General features: G+C 40.7%; 2 protein-coding genes across 6 annotated transcripts in view; both read left to right on the top strand.

The window, feature by feature from the left end:
- Nucleotides 1-9,972: 9,972 nt before the first annotated feature.
- Nucleotides 9,973-14,223, top strand: RIPPLY2 (ripply transcriptional repressor 2). The gene is made up of 3 exons (XM_033428517.2): nt 9,973-10,517; nt 10,832-10,896; nt 13,928-14,223. Exons 1-3 carry the CDS (start codon nt 10,152-10,154, stop codon nt 14,073-14,075), a joined length of 579 nt encoding a protein of 192 aa, XP_033284408.1. The 5' UTR covers nt 9,973-10,151; the 3' UTR covers nt 14,076-14,223.
- Nucleotides 14,224-16,253: 2,030 nt separating this feature from the next.
- Nucleotides 16,254-20,916, top strand: part of LOC101277426 (cytochrome b5 reductase 4) — an 84,260-nt gene continuing 79,597 nt past the window's right edge. For 3 of the 5 annotated variants that reach the window (XM_033428515.2, XM_049695357.1, XM_033428512.2), the window contains exon 1: nt 16,254-16,473. In XM_033428515.2, coding sequence (XP_033284406.1) covers nt 16,399-16,473 — 75 coding nt within the window. In that variant the 5' untranslated portion in view covers nt 16,254-16,398. The remainder of the gene's footprint in view (nt 16,474-20,916) is intronic. The other 2 variants (XM_033428514.2, XM_004270070.3) reach the window with 1 other exon arrangement.

Below are 20,916 nucleotides of genomic sequence, written 5' to 3'. Positions count from 1 at the left end.
GTGGAATCTCTAGAATGCAGTTAAGGGTTCAAAAAATGCCTTCTTTTCCAAGCATATCTGTTTGGGACCAGATTTTCTTCATGCACTTTGACCAAGACAACATATTGCAACAGATTGAATACAGAGCAGACATGAGAATCCAATCATTTTTCATTAAGTCAGACATTAAAGAGATTTGCCAAAGAAATTAGTTCTGGAAAATATAGTTATTTTTATAAAAATACATATTTTTACATTAATATGCAACAGGTAATGGTTATTCTAAAGGAATTAATAAATATATATATAGTTTAAAATTTTCTCACTTTTGATTTTTAATATAGTAAATGTTGATAGATATAATCCACACAAACTAAAGGTCTTTGGGGCCCTCAAGAATTTTTATTTTAACTTTTTATTTTGAAATAATTATCCTCAATAATTTTTAAGAGTTTAAAGGGGTCCTGAGACTAAAAGACTTAAGAACCACTGCCTTAGAAAATACCCTGCTTGGAAAATTTCGATTTAATCTTTCAAAAGAGAGAACTACTAAACAGCATTCTCTCTACAGTGAAGATTTTAAGGATCAATGAGATAATAGTAACAATTTGAATTTACCTACAAAAGGAGCAATTGCATGGTGAATACTCATCCCATTGCTGGGAAGCATAGTTTGACCTGTCTGTATTGAAATACCAAGTCAACTGTATATCTGGATTACAAAAGAGTATATTCTGTTAATCTACTAAATACGACCTGAGAATAGAACTAGTCACTGAATGAAGATACACACCACTGCAAATAACTAAAACTCATCTAAAAGAGGCTAAAATTAAAATAAGAAAATTCCTATTTTCATATAAGAACTCCAGATGTTGGATATTTCCACAGATGATTATTTGATAACCTCAACAGCATTAAAATGTTCCCAGGATCTTTACATCCTTCCAACCTGCTAGTTTCAGGATCCTGGTTCATATCAGTTCTTATGAGCCCCAAATCCTAACATCAAAGGTAAATATTATACAAGATCAAGAGGTAGAAAATGGAGGAGTGGCATGCTTATTCCCATGCTTTTCTTTTAGGCAGGAAGAAAGACTTTTCCTGGAAGCACCCTGCCACCATAACACTGACTCCTTTTCTCATATCATTGGTCAGAATTGGATCACATGACTGCTCAAACCAATCCCTGGCAAGTGGGATGGAGGTTACCATGATTAACTTAGACCAATCATGCTTTTCTCTTTGTGGGTGAAGAAGGGCTTAGCTTTTCCAAAATCATTTGACTTCTTGATATCTGCACAAAATTGGAGTTCTTTTAGCAAGAGTGAGGGTGGGGATGGAGAATAGCTATGGACTAGGGAACCAGTAGGTTCCTGCAAAATCATGACAACTGAAATGTCTCATTGTGGTAACCAAGACTGTTATGAGATAATAGATAAATTCAGAGACGTTTTATAAAGATCGTAGTTGCCTGTTTTCCTTCTTTTAATTAATCAGTCGTCATTGGAGCTTAATGAATGCCTAGCAGCGTTAAAGATAGAGTCTCGATTTCATAAATTTTTATTGATAGTTCATTCTTAGCTTGTAGTCTATAATTTATTCAATAATAACAAAAAGTCAATTCTACTCAATTTAATACTACAACATTTTTGTTTCCTTACTTAAATTATTATACATGTGTCGCTGCTGATAACATTATAGTATCATATCTTTTACACTTAATGTTTTCAGTTAAAATTTGGCTCCCCATTAAGCCGAGAACATTTATATATTTAAAGAATGTAAATTTCATTCCATAAGCCAAGTAATTCTCTAAGTAATTAGTAAAATTCAGAAACAAATACAGAGAAAATACTATTCAACATGTCCTTCCTTTTCTAGAGCAACCCACACACCAGCTGTCTGGTCTCCCACTAATAGTATGAACCAACAAGAGCAGGTAGATATTTTCTGCTATGATTCTGTATGGTATGGCCATAGCAGGAATGACTTATAGATCATTTAGGAAATAGTCCTCTGTCATTTCTCCTTCAAGCCTCAGCTTACATGTCATCTCTTCAGAGGCCTTCCCTGACCACCCTGTTTAAAAGAGGCCTCATCCAACTACTTTGTATTAAATCACTCTTCTAATTCCACCTATAGCACTCTTGCAAATATCTGTAATTATCTTGTGCATGCATTTGTTTATTTTCTGTTTCCCAATTAGAATATAAGCCCTATGAGAGCTGGAAAATATGTTGGCCTTACTTTACACTGTATGCTCAAAGCGTAATACAGTTCCTGACACATAGTGGCTGATCAATAGATATTTAATTGAATCTAGTTTTCTTTCCTGAATCATCTATTTTATGTTATATTCTGAAAGCAAAATTTAAAATTAAATCTTGGTGCTTATCATATTTTGGCCATTGATATGTAATAACATAGGTTATTAAAATTGTATAGTTAATGGATATTTAACATAAGGTGTCAGATGTGGTGAAACATTGTAATACATAGTTATATAATGGGACAAATCAATCTCTTTATGTCAAATGGATACTTTTTTTATAGACTGTATTTTTATTTCATACAATTTATTTAAGTATTTAAATAAAAATTTATTTAAGTATGAGAAATTAACCTATTTGGGGCTGACACAGAAGTTTAGAAATGTCAGGAAATGAGGCCATCCTGAACTCACAATACTCTATTTGTCCAAATCTAAACTTCAGCAAATATTTTGTATCTTCAGTATACTTTGGGGACCACCTCTCATGAACTCTCATTGTGGTTTTAATAATATACATCCAGCTGTAACTATAATACAAAGCATGGAATATTTTAGGCCATTAAATATTATACTTTATTGTTATTAATGAAGTAAGCAGGTTACTGAAGGGGTACAATGGAATCTGGCTGTTTTCAATGGAGATATTCCCATGTATGAGTGTGATTAGCACGGACTTGCTAAATCTCTCTCTGAGCCATCTGTGAGCACCTTCTTGGTTTAAAACAACACACACTTGCTCTGCTCACTTCTTAGTTTTTGCCACAACTGTTATCTTTATCTTACACCTGGGAAGATTCTCAAATGCCTGAAGTTTGGAAACACCACCTTTCACTAAGAATCTGACCCTCAGACTGAAAAAAGACCTCAATCAAAGTCAACTATCTCAAATGAGATTTTATTGGCCTAAAATGTTGACCACAGAAGTGCCAGTCCAACGGTAAGGGGAAGAAAAGAGAATTTTAGCTTCCTATTAGGTTTAGAAGACATTTATGTGTTTAACTTCCTAATAATGCAAAATAAAATTCCTGGTCACTTGAGTACCCTGGCTTGTTCTTTGGTTCCATCTCAAGTTAGGGGGATTCAAATGCTCCTTTTTTAATGGCCTCAGTGTGAGGTCCTAGGTTCTGGCAAATCAGCAGTAGTGGAGACATTGCTGACAAAGGTCTGGCAGATAATTTGTCACTGCACTCGATGCTTTGGAGGCTGAGGTCCTTACTGCAGACCCAATACAATCTTTTCTAAAAAACTTGCTCTGATCGCCATGGAGCAGGAGTCCTCAACCCCCGGGCCACGGACTGGTGCTGGTGGGCGAGCGGAGCTTCATCTGCCGTTCCCCATCGCATTACCATCTGACCCATCATCCCCGCCCCTCGAGGAAAAATTGTCTTCTACGAAACCGGTCCCTGGTGCCAAAAAGGTTGGGGACCGCTGCCATGGAGGATCCATCCACATGGAGCCTCAGGGAGACTGCACCGCAATAAAACTACCTAGAACTGTCCAGAGACCGGTGTAAATACAATGTCTGCTTTCAAACAAATTCTAAAGTGATCATAGACATTATAGCAATCACTTTTTCTACCAAAGATGCATGTTTTTAAAAACCAGCCAATCAGAAACATCTAAAATAGGCTTCATTCTGACCGCGGTATTTAGTTCTTCAAGCCTAGACTGAGTATGGTTAGGAATCTGTCCTTTAAGGTCATATTTAAAGTGGGTTTTTTTTTTAAGGCATTTCAAGGTATTTATTTCTCAGCAGAAGTTTAAGCATATGCCATAATGATGGCATTTCCATCATAATATATGTTGCTTCAAACCCATCTCTGCAAACCCATCAAAATCTGCACAAATGACTGTGGAATGGTAGAATAAGAAGAGTCTATCAAACACACTTCCCTCTGCTTCAATTCCAAAAGTTCAACTTTTATTATAAATTAAGCAACCGAAAATCAAATTCTGAAAATGTAATTGCCTTCCTTAAATCTTAGTTTTAGTTTAACCTTTAGAATGATCTAATATGCCATGACATAGGCATTTCCATTTTCTGTTGTATTTGTACACCATAAAATTCACCCATTTTAACTGCGCAAGTTAATAATATTAGTAAATTACGGAGTTGTGCAACCATCACTACAATCCAGTTTTAAAACATTAACACCCCTTCAAAAAGATCCCTCATATGTATTATGTTCAGGGTTTTATATTGCCTTTTTCACAGCTTTTCTGTGTGAAAACATAATTATGTCATTGAAATAAAATACCCAAAATGTTAATAAGTTTGATTCTGTTGGCATTCAGACACAAATGAATCCTTTTCCCAGAAAGGAACACATTTTATATGTACAATCTTTTAAAAAGGAGTCTAGCTAGGTAGGCAGCCATTATCAATTAAAAATAATAATATTTATAAGATCACGGATAAGAGGGGATGTACAGGAACTGAGACTGGCCCTGCTTTTGTACGAGCAAAACCGGCCTTATTCCGGAGGCACATGGTGGCAACAGCAGCTGTGAGTCACTGTCTTCCCCGCATCCCTTCACACTGCTGCTTCTCACCTCAGTCTCTAAGTGGAGAATAAGTCATGCCCGAGCTGAGGTCATCCTGTCCGTGGAAAAGAGCAGGGAAACATCAGGTCACATTCAAAATGGGAAACTAGTTGAAGCTCTAATTTTTCTTTTCATTGGTTATTATTTTCTGGATAAGATAGAAGCCCTTTTCCATTGTTTTTATGTGGTCTTGATTTTTTCCATGCTTCCTCCTCAGGGACGTTCACCTAGCACCCTCTCTCCAGGATATGCTCCCTTTCTTTCATCCTGTAGTCATTCAAAAATCCAAAGATTAAAAATAAAGCATGTTGGGTACACATGCACCACGTGTAAGGTGAATTTATAATCCTTTCTTTTTAGTAAAATATAAAAGCTGGTGGCTTCAATGTCTGATAGAATGTAAGCTCCATGAAGGTAGGGAGTTCTGTCTGTTTTGTTCACTGATATATCCCAAGCTCCTAGAACAGTGCCTGGCACACAGTGGGTGTTCAATAAGTACCTGTTGAAGGAATTAAGGTTTTTACATTTGTAATCTAATTTTAACCCTCATTGTTGTGCTATGGAAAACATATTGATATGTTATATACAGCACATATTTTAGGAATGGATAATTTCCTAGAAACATACAACCTACCAAGACTGAATCATGAAGAAATAGAAAATCTGAGCAGACCAGCTACTGGTAAGGAGGATGAATCAGTAATCCAAAAACCTCCCAATGAACAGCTATAAAAATAAAGGAAATCCTGCCAGTTGCAACAACATGAATGGACCTTGAGGATGTTATGCTAAGTGAAATAAGTCAGACAGAGAAAGATGAAAGTACTGTATAATCTCACTTATATGTGGAATCTGAAAAAAAACCCAGAAGACAGAAAAACCAAACTCATAGATACAGAGAAGAGATTGGTGGTTGCCAGAGGTAGGGATTGGGGAGGGAGGTTGAAATGGGTGAAGGTGGTGGAAAGGTACACGTTTCCAGTTATAAAATAAATAAGTCCTGGGAATGTAATGTATGGTCTGGTGACTACAGTTAATAACACTGTATTGTATATTTGAAAGTTTCTAAGAGAATAAATCTTAAAAGTTATTATCACAAGACAAAAATGTGTAACTACGTGTGATGATGGATGTTAACTAGACTTATTGTGATGCTCATTTCACAATATATACATACATTGAATCATTACATACGCCTGAAATGAATATGTCAATTATATCTCAATTTAAAAAGCACATAATTTAAATGTACCGGTGATCTCATACAGACTTCTAAAATAAACTTAAAATGTAATAAGAATATTGATTGGCTTTTGCCACACTGGAAATCAGCTTCAACGTCTGTATAAATAGGTGGCAGAAGTGGAATAAATGTATAAATGGAAGATTTAGGATCTTCTATCTCTAAGAGTCCATATTTCTATTTCTCAGTTTGCCTGAGTTCGATCAAGTATAAATCTTGCCCTATTTTCATTCATTGGTTCTCCCTTTTTTCCTTCTAGGAATTCATTCTTCTTTTTTTTTTTCCTTCACAATTTTAAGACAACTGATGTTCTCTTGGATTTACGTGTCATCATCACAATACACCCATCCTTCCCCGCACCATTTCTAGTCCCCTTGATTAAACTTGTTTCTTGAGTGTTCCCAGACCTGGATTACTATCATCACTGAGACACACTCTCCAGTCGCAATGAGAATCCTCCCCAGGGCTATTGATCTCATTGCTTCCTTCCCCCTACAGGACCATGAGCCATCGTCCAGGTCCGGTGCCCTCTCTCTAGACGCTTCTCCTCCCCTGCTTCCTCTCTTCATCTTATCAACATTCTCCTGTCTCAGGACTTCCCTGATGGTGCAGTGGTTAAGACTCTGAGCTCCCAATGCAGCAGGCCTGGGTTTGATCCCTGGCCAGGGAACTAGATTCCACATGTATGCTGCAACTAAGAGTTCGCATGCCACAACTAAGGAGGCTGCCAGCTGCAACTAAGACCTGGCACAGCCATATTTAAAAGAACTATTTTGAGCTCTGGAAGACCATTAACTTCCCTTTAAAAAAAATTCTCCTGTCTCTTGCACACTAAAAACAAAACCCCTCTACTGACCCAGGCTTCCCCTTCTCTCTCTTTTCCTGTAAAATGGTAGCATCATCTCACTGTTTTTATTTCTTTACCTCTATAGCTCAACTAACTGTAAAAAATCTTTCACTCCCATTCACTCAAGATGGTGTTTTAAAGTCACTTATAACCACTTAACTGCCAAATTCAATTAACACATGTCCTTATCTTGTTTGACCCCTTGGTAGCACTTAATACCTTGGACCTTTCCTTCCTTGTTAGAATTCCTTCATCCCGTGTTTCCACCACCCCTGCTCTATAAATGCACCTTCTACCACCTTCCCCATTCCTTTAAAGTGAGGGTTTTTCATTTGTTTTGTTTTTGTTTTATTTTATTTTTTGCATACCCTCTCATTTTACAAGCAAATGTTGCTTTCCAGAGCTCTGTCCTTGCTCCAGTTCTCAAGCTTACAAAATTTCTATGGGAAAATTATCAACTCCTATCGTTTTAATTTCTACTTCTTTTTTTTTTTATGATTCCCACATTTAAATCTTTAGCTGTAAACTCTCTGCCAAACTCCAGATCTCATATTTCTGGTTGTCCTCTGGATATCTTCTCAATATATGTGTTCCTAAGCCTTCTAAAATCTATTAATTTTATTCCCTTCTCTGTGTTATGACAACCAGCCACGTTCTAGAGGAAAGAGGCTCCATCACCTTTTATCCTTAAGTGAAGATGATGTGCAGTAGATCCCCCACCAAACAAAAGTGAATATATGACCTGAGTGAGAAGTAAATGTCTATTATTTTAAGCCTATGAGAGTTTGGAGTTATTTGTTATTGCGGTCTAGCCCAGCCCGACCTGACTGATTCAAGATCTAAAACCAAATTCACTGTTGCTTCCTTGAGCACTATTAACAGAGTGAAAGAACATAAAAGCATCTCACTTGCTCTTCCTCCTATATTCCGTTCTCCTCATCTTTTTTGAGCCATCAACATCAACCCACTTAAGCAGCCTAGAAACCTAGAAGCATATCTAAACTTCATGTTCATGTCCACCCACATTTTATGATTCAGGTAGTTCTGCAGATTCTATTTCTAAGTATCCATCAAATATATTCTTTCATTCCCATCCTTAGTATACATCTTCTCATTATCTGTTGCCTGAACTATTGCAATGAGTTTGTAAATGATTTCCTAGTCTCTAGTGTCAGACTTCCCTAAATCCATATGGCTGCCAGAGTAATTTCTATAAAAAGAAAACTTTGGTTATTCCACCCTCCTGCTTAAAATCTCTCACCAGGGCTTACAGAATAAAGCTTAAGTGCTTTATCATGGTATATTAGATTCTAAATAGTCCAAGCCTTTTCTGCCTTCTCAGCCACATCTCTGCTCCAGCAACACCTACTCCCTAGATGCACTGCCCCTTCTCCCACTCCTGCACCACACACACACACAGACTCCACTATTTCTTGACTGATTCTTCTAGAAATCCCAATTTTGGTTTCTTTCGCTTTAAGAAGGCTTTCCTGGTTGCAAAAAACAGACTTATCACTTCCCTCCCTTGTACTACTTCTTTGCTTAAAATGTGCTTTTGTTATTGAACGTGGCAATTAAAAAAAATCTTTGCTCATGTGGCCACTGTGATGGCCATAGATGGCAATGACTGCGATCCTCTTGAGAATAGGGGGATATCTTTTTTTTTTTTTTTTTTTTGCGATACGTGGGCCTCTCACTGTTGTGGCCTCTCCCGTTGCCGAGCACAGGCTCCGGACGCGCAGTCTCAGCGGCCATAGCTCACGGACCCAGCCGCTCCGTGGCATGTGGGATCTTCCCGCACCGGGGCATGAACCCGTGTCCCCTGCATCGGCAGGCGGACTCTCAACCACTGCACCACCAGGGAAGCCCAGGGGGATATCTTATTCACAATTATATCTGGAAAGTGCAGACCTTAGCACATTACAGATACCCTAAAAGATGTTTACAAAATGGATACGATAAACCATTTCATCAGATAGCTTAGCATCTGTTAAGTGTTTAGATTTTTTTATATAACAAAATTTATTGAGAGTTTACTATGTGTCAGGCACTGTAGCAAACATTCTATAAGTTTTATTTTATTTAGCCTAACAATACTTCTAGGGCACTGAGACATGCATTAGATACCTATCCTCACTGATTTCACTATCTGAAGCAAACCCTTTCTCACCTTCCTGACAGGTAGATCATTATAGGCCCTTGGGTATTAATTAGATGGATTTCTTTCCTACACAGTAATTGAATGGATAGCAGAGACATTATAGCCTACATTTGGGGTTCTTCTCTACAACTTTCAAGAGGAAGTTCAGCTCTATTATTTAAAACATTTTGGACAAAAATCATGACATTTATATATCATCTTTTCTTGGAAGCATAACTTTTTTTTTTTTAACCAAGATTCATGGACCTCTGTGATAAGTAAGGGGTAACTTAAGTAAGAGAAACAGGCACAGAGAGGTTGACTAAGTTATTCCACATCATAACTTTCCAGGATTTCATTATTATTCCACACATACCCAACACCCACAAAAGAACTTGCTAATTATCACTGAGTGACAAAATGCCAAGAGTGACAGAATTGTATAGATGACACTCAAGACTTATCTTTGGAGGACACTGATAAGATGTTGGGGAAAATGGCAAAGACGAGAAGACAGAGTAGAACTCTATGCCAAAATCCTATGACTCCAGGCTCTGGTCCTCTAGGTTGGAACATTCAGTCTTTTACAATTAAACTCTTGTGAATCTTTAATCTTCAAATAATAATAGGCAGATGGAGGAACCTAGTCTGTCAATACATTAAAAAACAAACAAATCCTCCTCAAACCGATATTCCTTTCGTAAGGAGTGCAGAACCAGTGGCATTTGCTGAAGGCGAAAAGCCGTGAGACTGTCGAGCAGTAATGACCCGCCACTCGGCCTTTTTTTGCAGTAATACACAAAACGTGTAGAATCGCTTAAGTTTGACCCGTCCTAGCCTCTTCACTAGGAAACTGGTCGCTCGGGCGAATGTTGTTTTCCACCCCCCGCAGACAAGTGTGGAAGAGCGATTAACACTCGCTTGACAAACCCGCTCCCCGGGCCATTTGGGAGTTGCACGCGTTCGCCCCCGGGGTTCGGGCCGCTGCGCCTTGACGCGCAGCCTTTTTGTTTACGCGGAGAGAGGGGAGGAGAGGGAGAGGACGTGTAAAGATGTAGCGGGCCGCGGGGGCTATATAAGGCTTCGGGCTCGGGCCGGGTGGGTGCCAGGGGCCAGCCTGCCCATGGAGATCGCGGAGACCACGGAGATCCCAGGCGGCCAGCGCGCGCGCTGCCGCCTCCAGCTGCCAGCCGCTACCGAACGCCAGACGCGGCGCGGGGGCGCGGACCCCGGGTACCGCGTCTCTGTCCCGCCCTGCGCCTCCCCCGCTCCATCCCTCCCGCCTGCGCCTCCCCAGCTCCTCCCCTCCTCTCTCTCACCCCCGCACCCTCTAGGCCCTCGCTCAGATGCGGTCGGTTCTCCCGGGTCGGGGCTCACTGCTCCTCTGCGCGCCTTCCGCTGCCCACCTCGCAGATCCGCAGGCTTCTGGAGACCGTGGGTGGAAGACAGTGGCGAGGAGGAAGAGGCGCCGCACCACGCCGCGGAGGCGGTGAGTGAGCCGCGCATCCCGGGGGCGCTGTTGATCGATCAACGCAGGCTACGCCGGGCCCCAGGGAGACGCGCGCCAGGCCTTCCCCTCGCTTAAGATCGCGCCTGCTGGTGGCCATACCGGTGGCCCTGTCGGTGCTGAAGCGACGAGTGCGTCCTCCAGAGCTACTGGCACGAACAGATCGGGCCGGGAGCGAGGCTACTGAGAGCCCCGCGGTCACATTCCCCGCAGACGAGAGGAAAGCCTGGTCGCCAGGGTTTGCAGTTTTTTTAGAAGGTGAGTGCTAACTTCGATCCATTTCCTTACACCCCCAGATGCCAGATGGCCCCGGAATAACGGACGCCTCAGAAAAGCTTTCCCGCTACAGACACCCAGTCAGGTGAGTGACAGGCCTCATCGAAGGTCTGTCTGCAGCCACAGGGAAGAGCCGGGGGCCTCGTCCGGCCCTGCTCAGCAGCTGGTCCTGAAGTTTTTCTCTTTTGGAAAACCTATCTTTAACGTTTCTTTAATCTTCCTCGTCCCAGAGGTCCTTTACTCATGGAACTGGAAAATGTAGGAGCTCACGCTCTCCCCTGAAAGAACTGTTAATCAGTGCACACTTAGTAAACACTTAAAAAATATATTATGAAGAGGGAAAGCGGGCGGTGTTAGTAAAAGTAGAAAGGTGACATCTTGTGCCTGCAAAACAATTTCTTTTTAATGCCAAAGGGTTCAAGTGAAATTGACTTCACACCAGGCAGAGTGTGTATATTCTTTTTCTCTTGCAAACCAGAAGGAAGAATGGTATTCACAATCATGGTTTACAGCAAACTGAACAAATCGAGCTTGACGTGTAAGACAAAAAGGAAATATGATGAAAATCCTAAAGACTACTAAGGATCACAAAAGGGACCAACAGTTATTTGACCTAACAATTAGGAGCTAGTTTACTGTTCCTAGCTACTGGGAAGTCAGCCTTCCTGCAAGATTCTTTGTAGCTTTTAATCAGGTGGAAAGTTAATTCTGCAGTTTGCCTGCCTTAGAGAGCTGTTAGATGAAGAGCTATATAATGTTTGTAGAATGTGTATATGTTTATAATAGCACATAGTAGTCGATACATGTTAATTAATTTCCACCCTTTGCTAGAACTTGTGAAGGACAGAGAAAAAAATAATCACAGCCCTTTGGAAGTGTTTTAATAGTTTAGCTTGGTCAATTTTATAACTAACTCTGTCAGAGGGGGTGGAGAAGGGTCAGGGAAGTGTGTATCATAGGTGTGATTACCTGGTTGAGTCTTGAAGTTAACCAGATGGATGGTAGGTCGGGAACGTGGGAGCAGAAGAAATAGCATAGAAAAAGAGAACAGCATGGTTCCTTCTGGGAGCATCAAGGAACTGGCATTTGGGTGTGTGAAGCTGTGGTCATTTCACCAGGGAAGCCAGAGGCCAGGTCTTGTACACCTTGGTACAAGAGTTTTGTCCTGATCCTGTATGTGGCATTGGGAACTCATCGACTTTATTCTGTAGATGGTATTGGGGATTACTCAAAGCATTTTAACCAAAAGAGTAATGTGATCAGATTTATGTTTCAGAAAAATCACTAAGGAAATGGTATATAGCTTTAGTTAGAACACCAAAAGTGAAATTGGAAGTTATTGCAGTTCAGGCATTGGAAGCGAGGATGGGACTGGGTGAATCTGGGGAATACTTAGGTGACACAGTAGATTAGGCTTATGATGTATTGGATAGGGTAGGTAAAGTAGAAGTAAAAAGACAGAATGACGCGCAAGTTGGTGGAACTGTAGATCAAGATACTGAGTCGAATTTTCCATTTGTCATATTTAATGTGCCTATGGTGCCTCCAAGTAGATATTCCAGTAGAGAGCAGCATATACAGGTTCGTGGTCCAAAGTCAAGTTCTTAAGTGGAAATACAGACAGACTTGGGAACCTTTGGTAAATTGGGGAAATCATGGCAGTGGGTCAGGTCATCTGGAGGAGTGAGAGAGGAGAAATGATCACTCTTGATAAAATGGTGGGGGAAGGCCAGCATCTAACCTGTCTATAGAGAAAGAGAGGTCCACAAAGGTGACTGGGAAGAATCACTCAGAACAGGGGAGAATTCAGTAAAGTATGAAGTTCCTGGAAGAAAAATGGCCAGTGAGAGATTCCGGGGGAGAGAGAGTGTGACAACAATTAAACAACGTTCTTTGGGTTTGGCAGTTTTACACATTAGAAAATCAACTGCTTCCTATATAAACACTTCCGTTTTTGAACTACTGTAGCAGTTTCTTTGTATTTCTCTTAAGTTTATTGTATTTTTATTAAGTTCTATCTTGAGTAGTAATGTGTGTTTCTGATTCTTTTTACTCAGTTGTCAACTTCATGAAGGTAGGGACCATGATTTATTCATCTTTGAATTATGCTTGACGCAAGAGATCACTAAAATATTTATTGAATGACTGAATTACTGATGGTTGTTTATTTAGGCACCCAGTTGATAAGCTTAAAAAAAAACTATTTGGCTAGAAACGTTTATAAACTACACGGCCTACTTTTTTGCCTTTTAAAATAGAGTATAGTGAACATATGTAACTTTCTCTTTGTTAGAATCAGTCTATTATATGGGTATGTGGGGCTATTTATTGTATACTAAAATACTGTGTACTGTAGCTGGTGATTCAGCCTTGTCCTTTTATTTTACTTGGATGAAAAATAATAGAAGATCAGATGGCAAGATTAATATTTGTTGGAAATTTGAAGTTTTGAGGTAATCACGTTTACATACAAATTATTTGTATAAAACCAGTCTAATTCTCAACATCTTAATATGGTGTTCCAAAATTTAGTTGGGTGGGCAAAGGGGAGAGAGATGGGCTCGAGGTTGGGGTCAGAGGTAGCCTTTTGAAAAGGTTGCTTTTTGTACTTTTCTAAACTTGATTTGGTTCCATCTGTAACTAAGAGCTAAGTCTGAGTTTCAAGCAAAATACTAGGTAATTTATGCCTATGTGTAAGATGCATAATACTTTGATGTCTTTATAAAGTTGGCTATCATCACAATTTTTAATGTCATGGTAGGATTCATTTTTTTCCCCAAAGGAATTTGGAAGACAAACCTTCTTCTGTATTTTGTAAGAACAAATATATCCATAATGCCTGAAGTAAGTTAAAGATTGATCTTATGCTCATGAAGGGTTTAGTGTCAATTTGTTTGGTCCAATTTATAGCTTGGATAAAGATTTAAAGTAATTAACCAGTTATTGATACTTTGTCAAGTAGACTCCATGAAAGCTGTGATAGTAGCATTTTAAACTATCTAAATGCATAAATCAGTTGTTAAATATATGGAGATTTTGAAATTTGAACGTTTCATGAGTAGAAGGATTCTGAATGTGAAAAAAATAAAGCATATTATGTTGTCTGCTTCTTTCAGACTATTTTGGCCAAAATCAAAGTGTTACGATTACTTATATCAAGAAGCAGAAGTTCTTCTGAAAAAATTTCCAATTCAAGCCACAATTTCATTTTATGAAGATTCTGATAGCGAAGAAGAAATTGAGGAGCTGATCTGTGAAAATTAATCTGATTACTTTTGATGACATTCAAAGCTTGTAGGTACAAATTAGATTAGTGTACAAATGTATCATAATCCTTTTAAATTAACTTATTTGTATATAAATTATTAATAAAATGAACTATTTAGTAATTACTATGGTAGTTTGGCCTTTTTTATCCCTACACTATAATTCAATGTTGGAATTTAAAAATAGGTTTTATTTATAATGGAACCTTGATTGTATTATAAACATTTGGGGCTTATAAAAGATAATTTGGTTCTCTTCATCAAATTACAAATTTATCTTCAGTTATAATTTTGAAAATAAAACTTTTCAAAGAAAGACAATATTTAATTTTCAAGACTGAATCTTGTGACATCTGGTATTTCCTACCGAGCCCCATTGGATGTTGTAGTTACAGATGAATATTATCTTACTAGATAATGAGGACAATCCTCTTATGTTTCCAATCACACATTATTATTATGTATTAGCTAGTAGATGGTGAAAATGTTGTAAATCATTGTCTATAATTGAGATTGGGAATCAATGTTAGGGCTATTAAATTGTAGGGATTTTAATGAATGATGAGTCAAGTAATTCTTACTTTAATACCCTTCTGCTGTCCTCAAATCCAGTAGTAAAATAGCATGGGTGTTTAGTACTTATGGCACTACATTGAGGGATCCCCAGAATTAAAACAAAACATTTAAATGGATGTGACTTACATGGAGTCTAAAAAAGGGGACACAAAAGGCCAGAATTTGATAGTATTTTTTTTTCCATTTCTGTCCACGAGGGAGCTAGGAAATTTGGCAGATAGGAGACATTCTCCAACTGCATCACCTTCCATCGCTGCTGTGGTTCCCTGCTCCTGATACTCATGTAACGATTTTCACATAGGAAGTGAAATAAGAAATTCTTAGAGATTAGTTTTTTTTTTTTGTTAAACATAGACTTATAGAAGAATACATCATCTTTTAATGAAAGAGAAAACAGGAGCACTTTGCATGGGAGAGGTAACATAGTAAACTATGATCATGAAGTTCTTTTAGCTCAAATACAATCTTTGCAGTGGCAAGCAATTGAAATATAAGCATTGATTTCCAGGCACTTTAAGGACAAAGGAATTGAAATAGAGCAAGTTCAAACCATGTTTCAGAGTCAGGAAAAGTTAGTAATGGCAGGAGGTTGGAGAGTTACTTAGAACTATATTTCCTTTCCTGAAAACTTCTTCTTTTACTGGGTTCTGCTCTCAGGATATGTGTGTTCCCCAAGAGATATGCAAAAAAACCACCAGGTCACCAATCTGGACCTTGAGTATTAGGGACTGGTGTTTACCTGCACAGTATTTGTGCTGCTGTCATTAATAGGGTGGAATAGTATGAAAAGCCACAGTCACATTTATTGAGTGCCTACTATTAGCCAGGCACTGTGCTAGGTAATTTGCACTTGACGTCTCACTTAATTCTTACTAAAACCTAAATCCATTATGCAGATGGGAAATGAGGCATTGAGATACTAAAGTAACCTGCAGAAGGATGCTCATTTAGTAGCTGCAGCGGTGGCATCCAAACGAAACCTATCTGACTCTTGAACGTGGCTAGCTGTTCAGCGCTACATTTGGACAAAGGCTGCATCAGTTCTCAGTCCCCTTTATCTTTCAGGGAAGAGAGGAAGTTAGATGAGGAGGAAGATCTTGTGAGTGGGTGAATGGAGCAGAAAGAGACTTTACTAACCTCTGCGACTCATTCGTTAATCATTAGCGAGAGTTCTTAAAGGTGAAGTGTTCTTTTCACCTAGCAGGAGTGACTGTTTGCATTTGACATCTTAACTCTTAAAGGTTCTCTTTCCTGTACAGCGTGGTGCCTTAGAAGAGAGAGTTTCTGAGAAATCAAAATGCCTTATTCCATATTCAAGCAGTGTGATGGTAGTGCTTCAACAATGGGCAGACACTTGTGTTCTGGGTTAACAGGCGTCTCCAAGAATTTATTCTCAGATTCAGTCAGCACCAAGGCTTAGGAACAGCTTCACCCTTTAATCTTTCCACGGAACAGCTGTCACCTCTTTGCGGTGCTGAAATTCAGGGTGCGGAACGAACGGAGCATGCGTACTTTGCCCTGATTCCACCCCCGCCGGCTCTCCGTTGGTCTCGTTGGCTCCGCCCCTCGCGTCCTCGACGTTCTGCGTCATGGCGCGCCTCACCCCGGGCGACCCCGGAAGTGGGTCGGGGGCTTGGCCTCTGCCCGGCCTCGGAGCCGGAGCCGGAGGTGTTACCTGGAGGGGTCGCACCGAGCTATTCCGTCGGGCGGCGTACCCCGGGCAGGGCCCGGGCTAAGACTCCAGGATGCTGAACGTCCCTTCCCAGTCTTTCCCGGGCCCCAGCTCGCAGCAGCGCGTCTCCTCCGGGGGGCGTAGCAAGGTAAGCGGGTGACTCCGGCGGTCTCGTGCCGCAGCCCTCCCTTCTCGCCAGCGTTTCATGCTCCGGCACAGTCCTTTCTCTCCTTCCGTACCCTCTCCCACCTCCTGTCCCCACCTCTAGCTTTCGTTCCCTCCCGCCCTTGCTGGCGATCTCTTTCAGATCCCATGCCGTTTCCAGTCCTCGAACTCTACTAACCTCCCTCCCTGTTACGTACTGGCCCCTTTTCTTTCCCATCCCATTATCCCGTTCTGTCAGTTCCCTTCTTCCAACTCTTTCCCCATTAATTAAATTCAGATATATGATAGGGCCAGGCTCTGTGCGTCCTATATTGTAGGGATTCAGTATTAGCTTCCTTCCTTAAACATAATCTCCTCTCCGTTCTTTTGTTCACTTTCCGAAGGGGTTGTGAGCGATGTGAGTTCCCTAGAAGAGAGGAAAGGCTGAGCACTAGCGACAGAGACCAGTGATCATCCCGCCAAGGGTGGGGACTCCGGGAGCTAGGGAAGATTGGAGAAGCGAGAACAAGTGTCTGCAAACCTCCAGTTAGGTTTACGGACGCTTCTCCAAGTCACACTGCCTTTCTGTCTTCCTCTGGTACCTGATTGTTTTATCACTGCCTTTTCTACTGATGTCATTTGCTGACTCTGAAGCTAATATAATACTCTTTAACTTTTTGTTGCACGTAGCTTCTGTTACCAACAGGTGGAACACAAATGTGTTTTATATTTGCAGAATTTAATAGAATTGTTTCCTGTGTTCATTGCAACATGAATGCTGCTTGTTTCTGTTGATTGTTAGTTCCTCATTCAATAACCACATCTTCATGTTTTGTTTGCAAGACTTCCACCTACTCGGGCCGCTCCTTTTTTATTTCTGGACTCTTGAGCCTTAGCATTGACATCATTTGGGAACTTCACCAACTTTCTCTATGTTCTCCACATGGACCTGGAGTTTGACTCTAGATCACAATTATGGGTTCAGGGATCTGTAGCTTTCATTAGATTTTCAGAAGTCTATCACCCCAACTGTAATAATAATAAAACTGAGATTTATTTAGTGCTTACTGAAGACCTCAGTGCTTTACATGTATTAACTTGTTTAATCTTTCTAATGATCCTATGAAGTGGGTGCTTTCGTTATCTCCATTTCACAGAAAAGAAAACTGGTTAAGAAATGCTGCCTTGGACCCAGTAGGCTTGATGTGATGTGACTCTGACTGTGACTTTTCACTTATTGCTGCATATATTATGCAGCCATCCAGTCGTGTGTCCTCGTCTCCTTGGTGTTTGACCTGCTTCTCTCCTTAAGCTAAGTGCTTGGCTGAATAGTAGAGCCTTTTCAAAGAAAGCATCTCTGGATTAGAATATGAGAGTTGCTGCCCTTCTCCATTAAAACTACCAGCCATGTTCTCAGTATCATTTAAAGGAGAAAACTTAGAGGCAAAGACAAACGTTTCCTCAGGTGGTGATGGAAAAGGTGAGTCTTTGGGTCCAGAAAGAGAATAAAATGCGATTATTCTGCAATTCAAGAGAAAACTCAGACGATTTTTTCCCCCTTTGTGAAATTGTTGCTGAACTGAACTTGAGTTCGTTTTCCCGACGCGCAGCGAAGGCCGTCTCCTGATACTGGGTTGTGGTGGAGGAAAGTGCAGCGTTTATTTGCAGGGCGCCAAGCAAGGAGAACGGGCAGCTAGTGCCCAGAACACCCAGATTCCCCGATGGCTTTCAGGCAAGCGTTATCAAAGGCAACATTTGGGGTGAGGGTCCAGGGAGCATGATTAGCTTGCGGACATTCTTCTGTTTGGTTGGTGGTGAGGTAACATGGTGATATTTTAGAAATCTCAATCCACAACATTCTTGTTCCAGCCAGGCTGGGGCCTTTGTGTTTGTGGTCAGCAGTTTCTATCCCTTGGGGTCCTGGTTGCTGTAAAAGAACTCAAGGATATGCATCATGTTGTTGTGTGTATCTCTTCAGGAGGGACTAGGAGTCCTGTGACTGTTGTTCAAGCTCTTAGTAGTTTTCTTGCTTGACTACTTTTCCTTGGTTTCTGCATTTTCTCACTTCTGTAGTCATTAGCTGTTTGATTCTGCTCTTTGGAACTCTGCGAAGGCCTAGGAGACTGAAGCTTTTTCTACAAATAAGAAGCAGAGACATGGAGACCCTACCATATTTGGGTCTCAGTACCGTATTTATTGAGACCCTACCGTATGCTGAAGATGTGATCTCTGTTGGGGAGGGGGAAATTTCTACAGAATTGACACAAGACAGATTAGCAGGAGAAAAAGAAACAAACATAATTGGCATGCACAGAAGTCTTGTAGAAATGGGATCTAATGTTATGAGTCTAAGCTCGTACTGCTCGCAGCACGACAGGCCAATAAGGGGGAGACAGATTGCTGGGGCAAGGAATCATGACTTTATTTGAAAAGCCGGCAAACGGAGAAGCTGGTGGGCTCATCCCCCAAAGAACCATCTTGCCTGAGTTAGAATTCAGGCTTCTTTTATACTAGAAGGGGAGGGAGTAAAGTCAAACATTCCCTGTTTCCCATCAGCCTCCAGAGAGGATGTGTTAATTTCTTCGTCTCTGCAGTCATTCGCAGGTGGGCCTGGTCAGGATGTTTCCTGTGAGCTAAACAAAGGTATTTTAGCTTAATGCTCATTGCCCGGATAGCCGGGTTCCCAGAGATGGGCCATTAGGTATAATTTAAACTTATAGGCGACATCCCTTTAGTGATTAACTTGTAATAGATTCTTCCCTATTACACTAAGGAGTGGCCAAAGCTGGCACTTTTATACTTTTCAGACAGACAGTACATTTGAGAGGAATTGATGGGACAAAGAAACTTAGGTCTGGATACTGAATTGGTAAGGAATTTGAGCAAAGTTTGGGCTTGGGTGGTAAATTAGTAAACAAATAACAAGATTTGTTTACAGGCTTCTTGGCCCTGAATTTCCTATCTCTGGTGAGAAGGATGTGTTTCTACCTCCCAGTAGAGGGAGGGCACCTTTCACATGGGAGATTTATTTCCTGCTTTCAGGGAGATAAAGAGGACAGTCAAAGTGTTCCTCTTGCATGGCCTGCCCTGGGCCCCAACATCTCTGTTGTCAAAGAGTTTAGTCCAGCAGGCTTCACAGACTAGTAAAGAGGCAGTTATAAATACCATAGGGACTGTAACAGTCTGTTATGACCTTGAAGGAGTCGGGGTCAGAAAAGGCTTCTGGAGGAAGTAATGTCTGTGGGGGAGAGAGCGGAATCAGTTTCCATTTACCTAAAAGCATAGAATGGGAAGGGGCAAAAGTTAAAACGTGGAGCTAGTGAGGTAAACTATGACCAGATAAGGAAGGGCCTAGTAAACCACTCGAGGGCATTTAGAGACACTACTATAAGGATTTTGAGGAGCCACTGAAGGAGGGAGGGTCCTAGATTAGATTTGCATTTCCAAAAGATTACTTTAACTACCCTGCAGGTGATAGAATGGTGAAAGAAGTGGTTTGGGATGGGAAAGATCATATGTATTCTCCCACTTTACTTCATTTATGAAGACCAAGAGACCTAGAGAGTTTTAGCGATGGTAAGATTGGGATGATGTGGATTGGTAAGAAGGAATGTGAAGCTGGAAAGGCACCACAGACCTATTAACTTGGTTATTTGGGGGGCAATTGAATATCTACAACAGATACGATTCAGGAAAGTGAGATGTGCGTTTTAGTGCTTTCGGGCCGCTCTAACCGAATATCGTAGGTGGCTTATAAACAACAGAAACTTCTTTCTCACACTTCTGGCGACTGGGAAGTCAAGATCAATGCCCTGGCCAATTCTGTGTCTGGTGAGACCCCGATTCCTGGTTTGTAGCCATCTTTTTAGTGTCCTTACTTGGCGGAAGGGGTGAGGGAACTCTCTAATGCCTGTTTTATAAGGGCACTAATCCCAACAACTTTATCACCTACCAGAGGCCCTATTTCCTAGTACCATCACATTGAGGATTAGGATTTCAGTCTGTTTTGGGGGGACGCAAAGAGCAATAAACTTCCTTGAATATGACTGCTTTTATGTTAAACAATTATCTGGTACTATGTTACAAACTAGTTATATAGGTTAGATGTCTTGAAAAATTTCCACTAGGGTGTCTCAACTGGTTAAAACACTAATTGTACCTCTTATCCAAAAGCTTTGAAAATGTATTTTGTAAAAAAACCCCAAACCCACAAAATCCCAAACATCCTGTTATTAAATCCTCTAGGCAGGAGAAAGCAAAGTTTTGTGCAAAGCCCAGGTAATAAATAATTTAGGCTTTGAGGGCGTCATAAGGATTCAGTCTCTTCACCACCAGCACCACCACCATGGGTGGAAATTACTCGTAGCTCAAGGGCTATACAGAAACGGGCATAGGCCAGTTTGCCAACCCCTTCCCTAGAGTGTGAGTTTAGAGACATTATTATAAG

Source organism: Orcinus orca, chromosome 12, assembly GCF_937001465.1.
Source record: "Orcinus orca chromosome 12, mOrcOrc1.1, whole genome shotgun sequence".
NCBI lineage: Eukaryota > Metazoa > Chordata > Mammalia > Artiodactyla > Delphinidae > Orcinus > Orcinus orca.
Note: the sequence above shows the minus strand (reverse complement) of the source record. Positions and strands in the feature narration are given on the sequence as shown.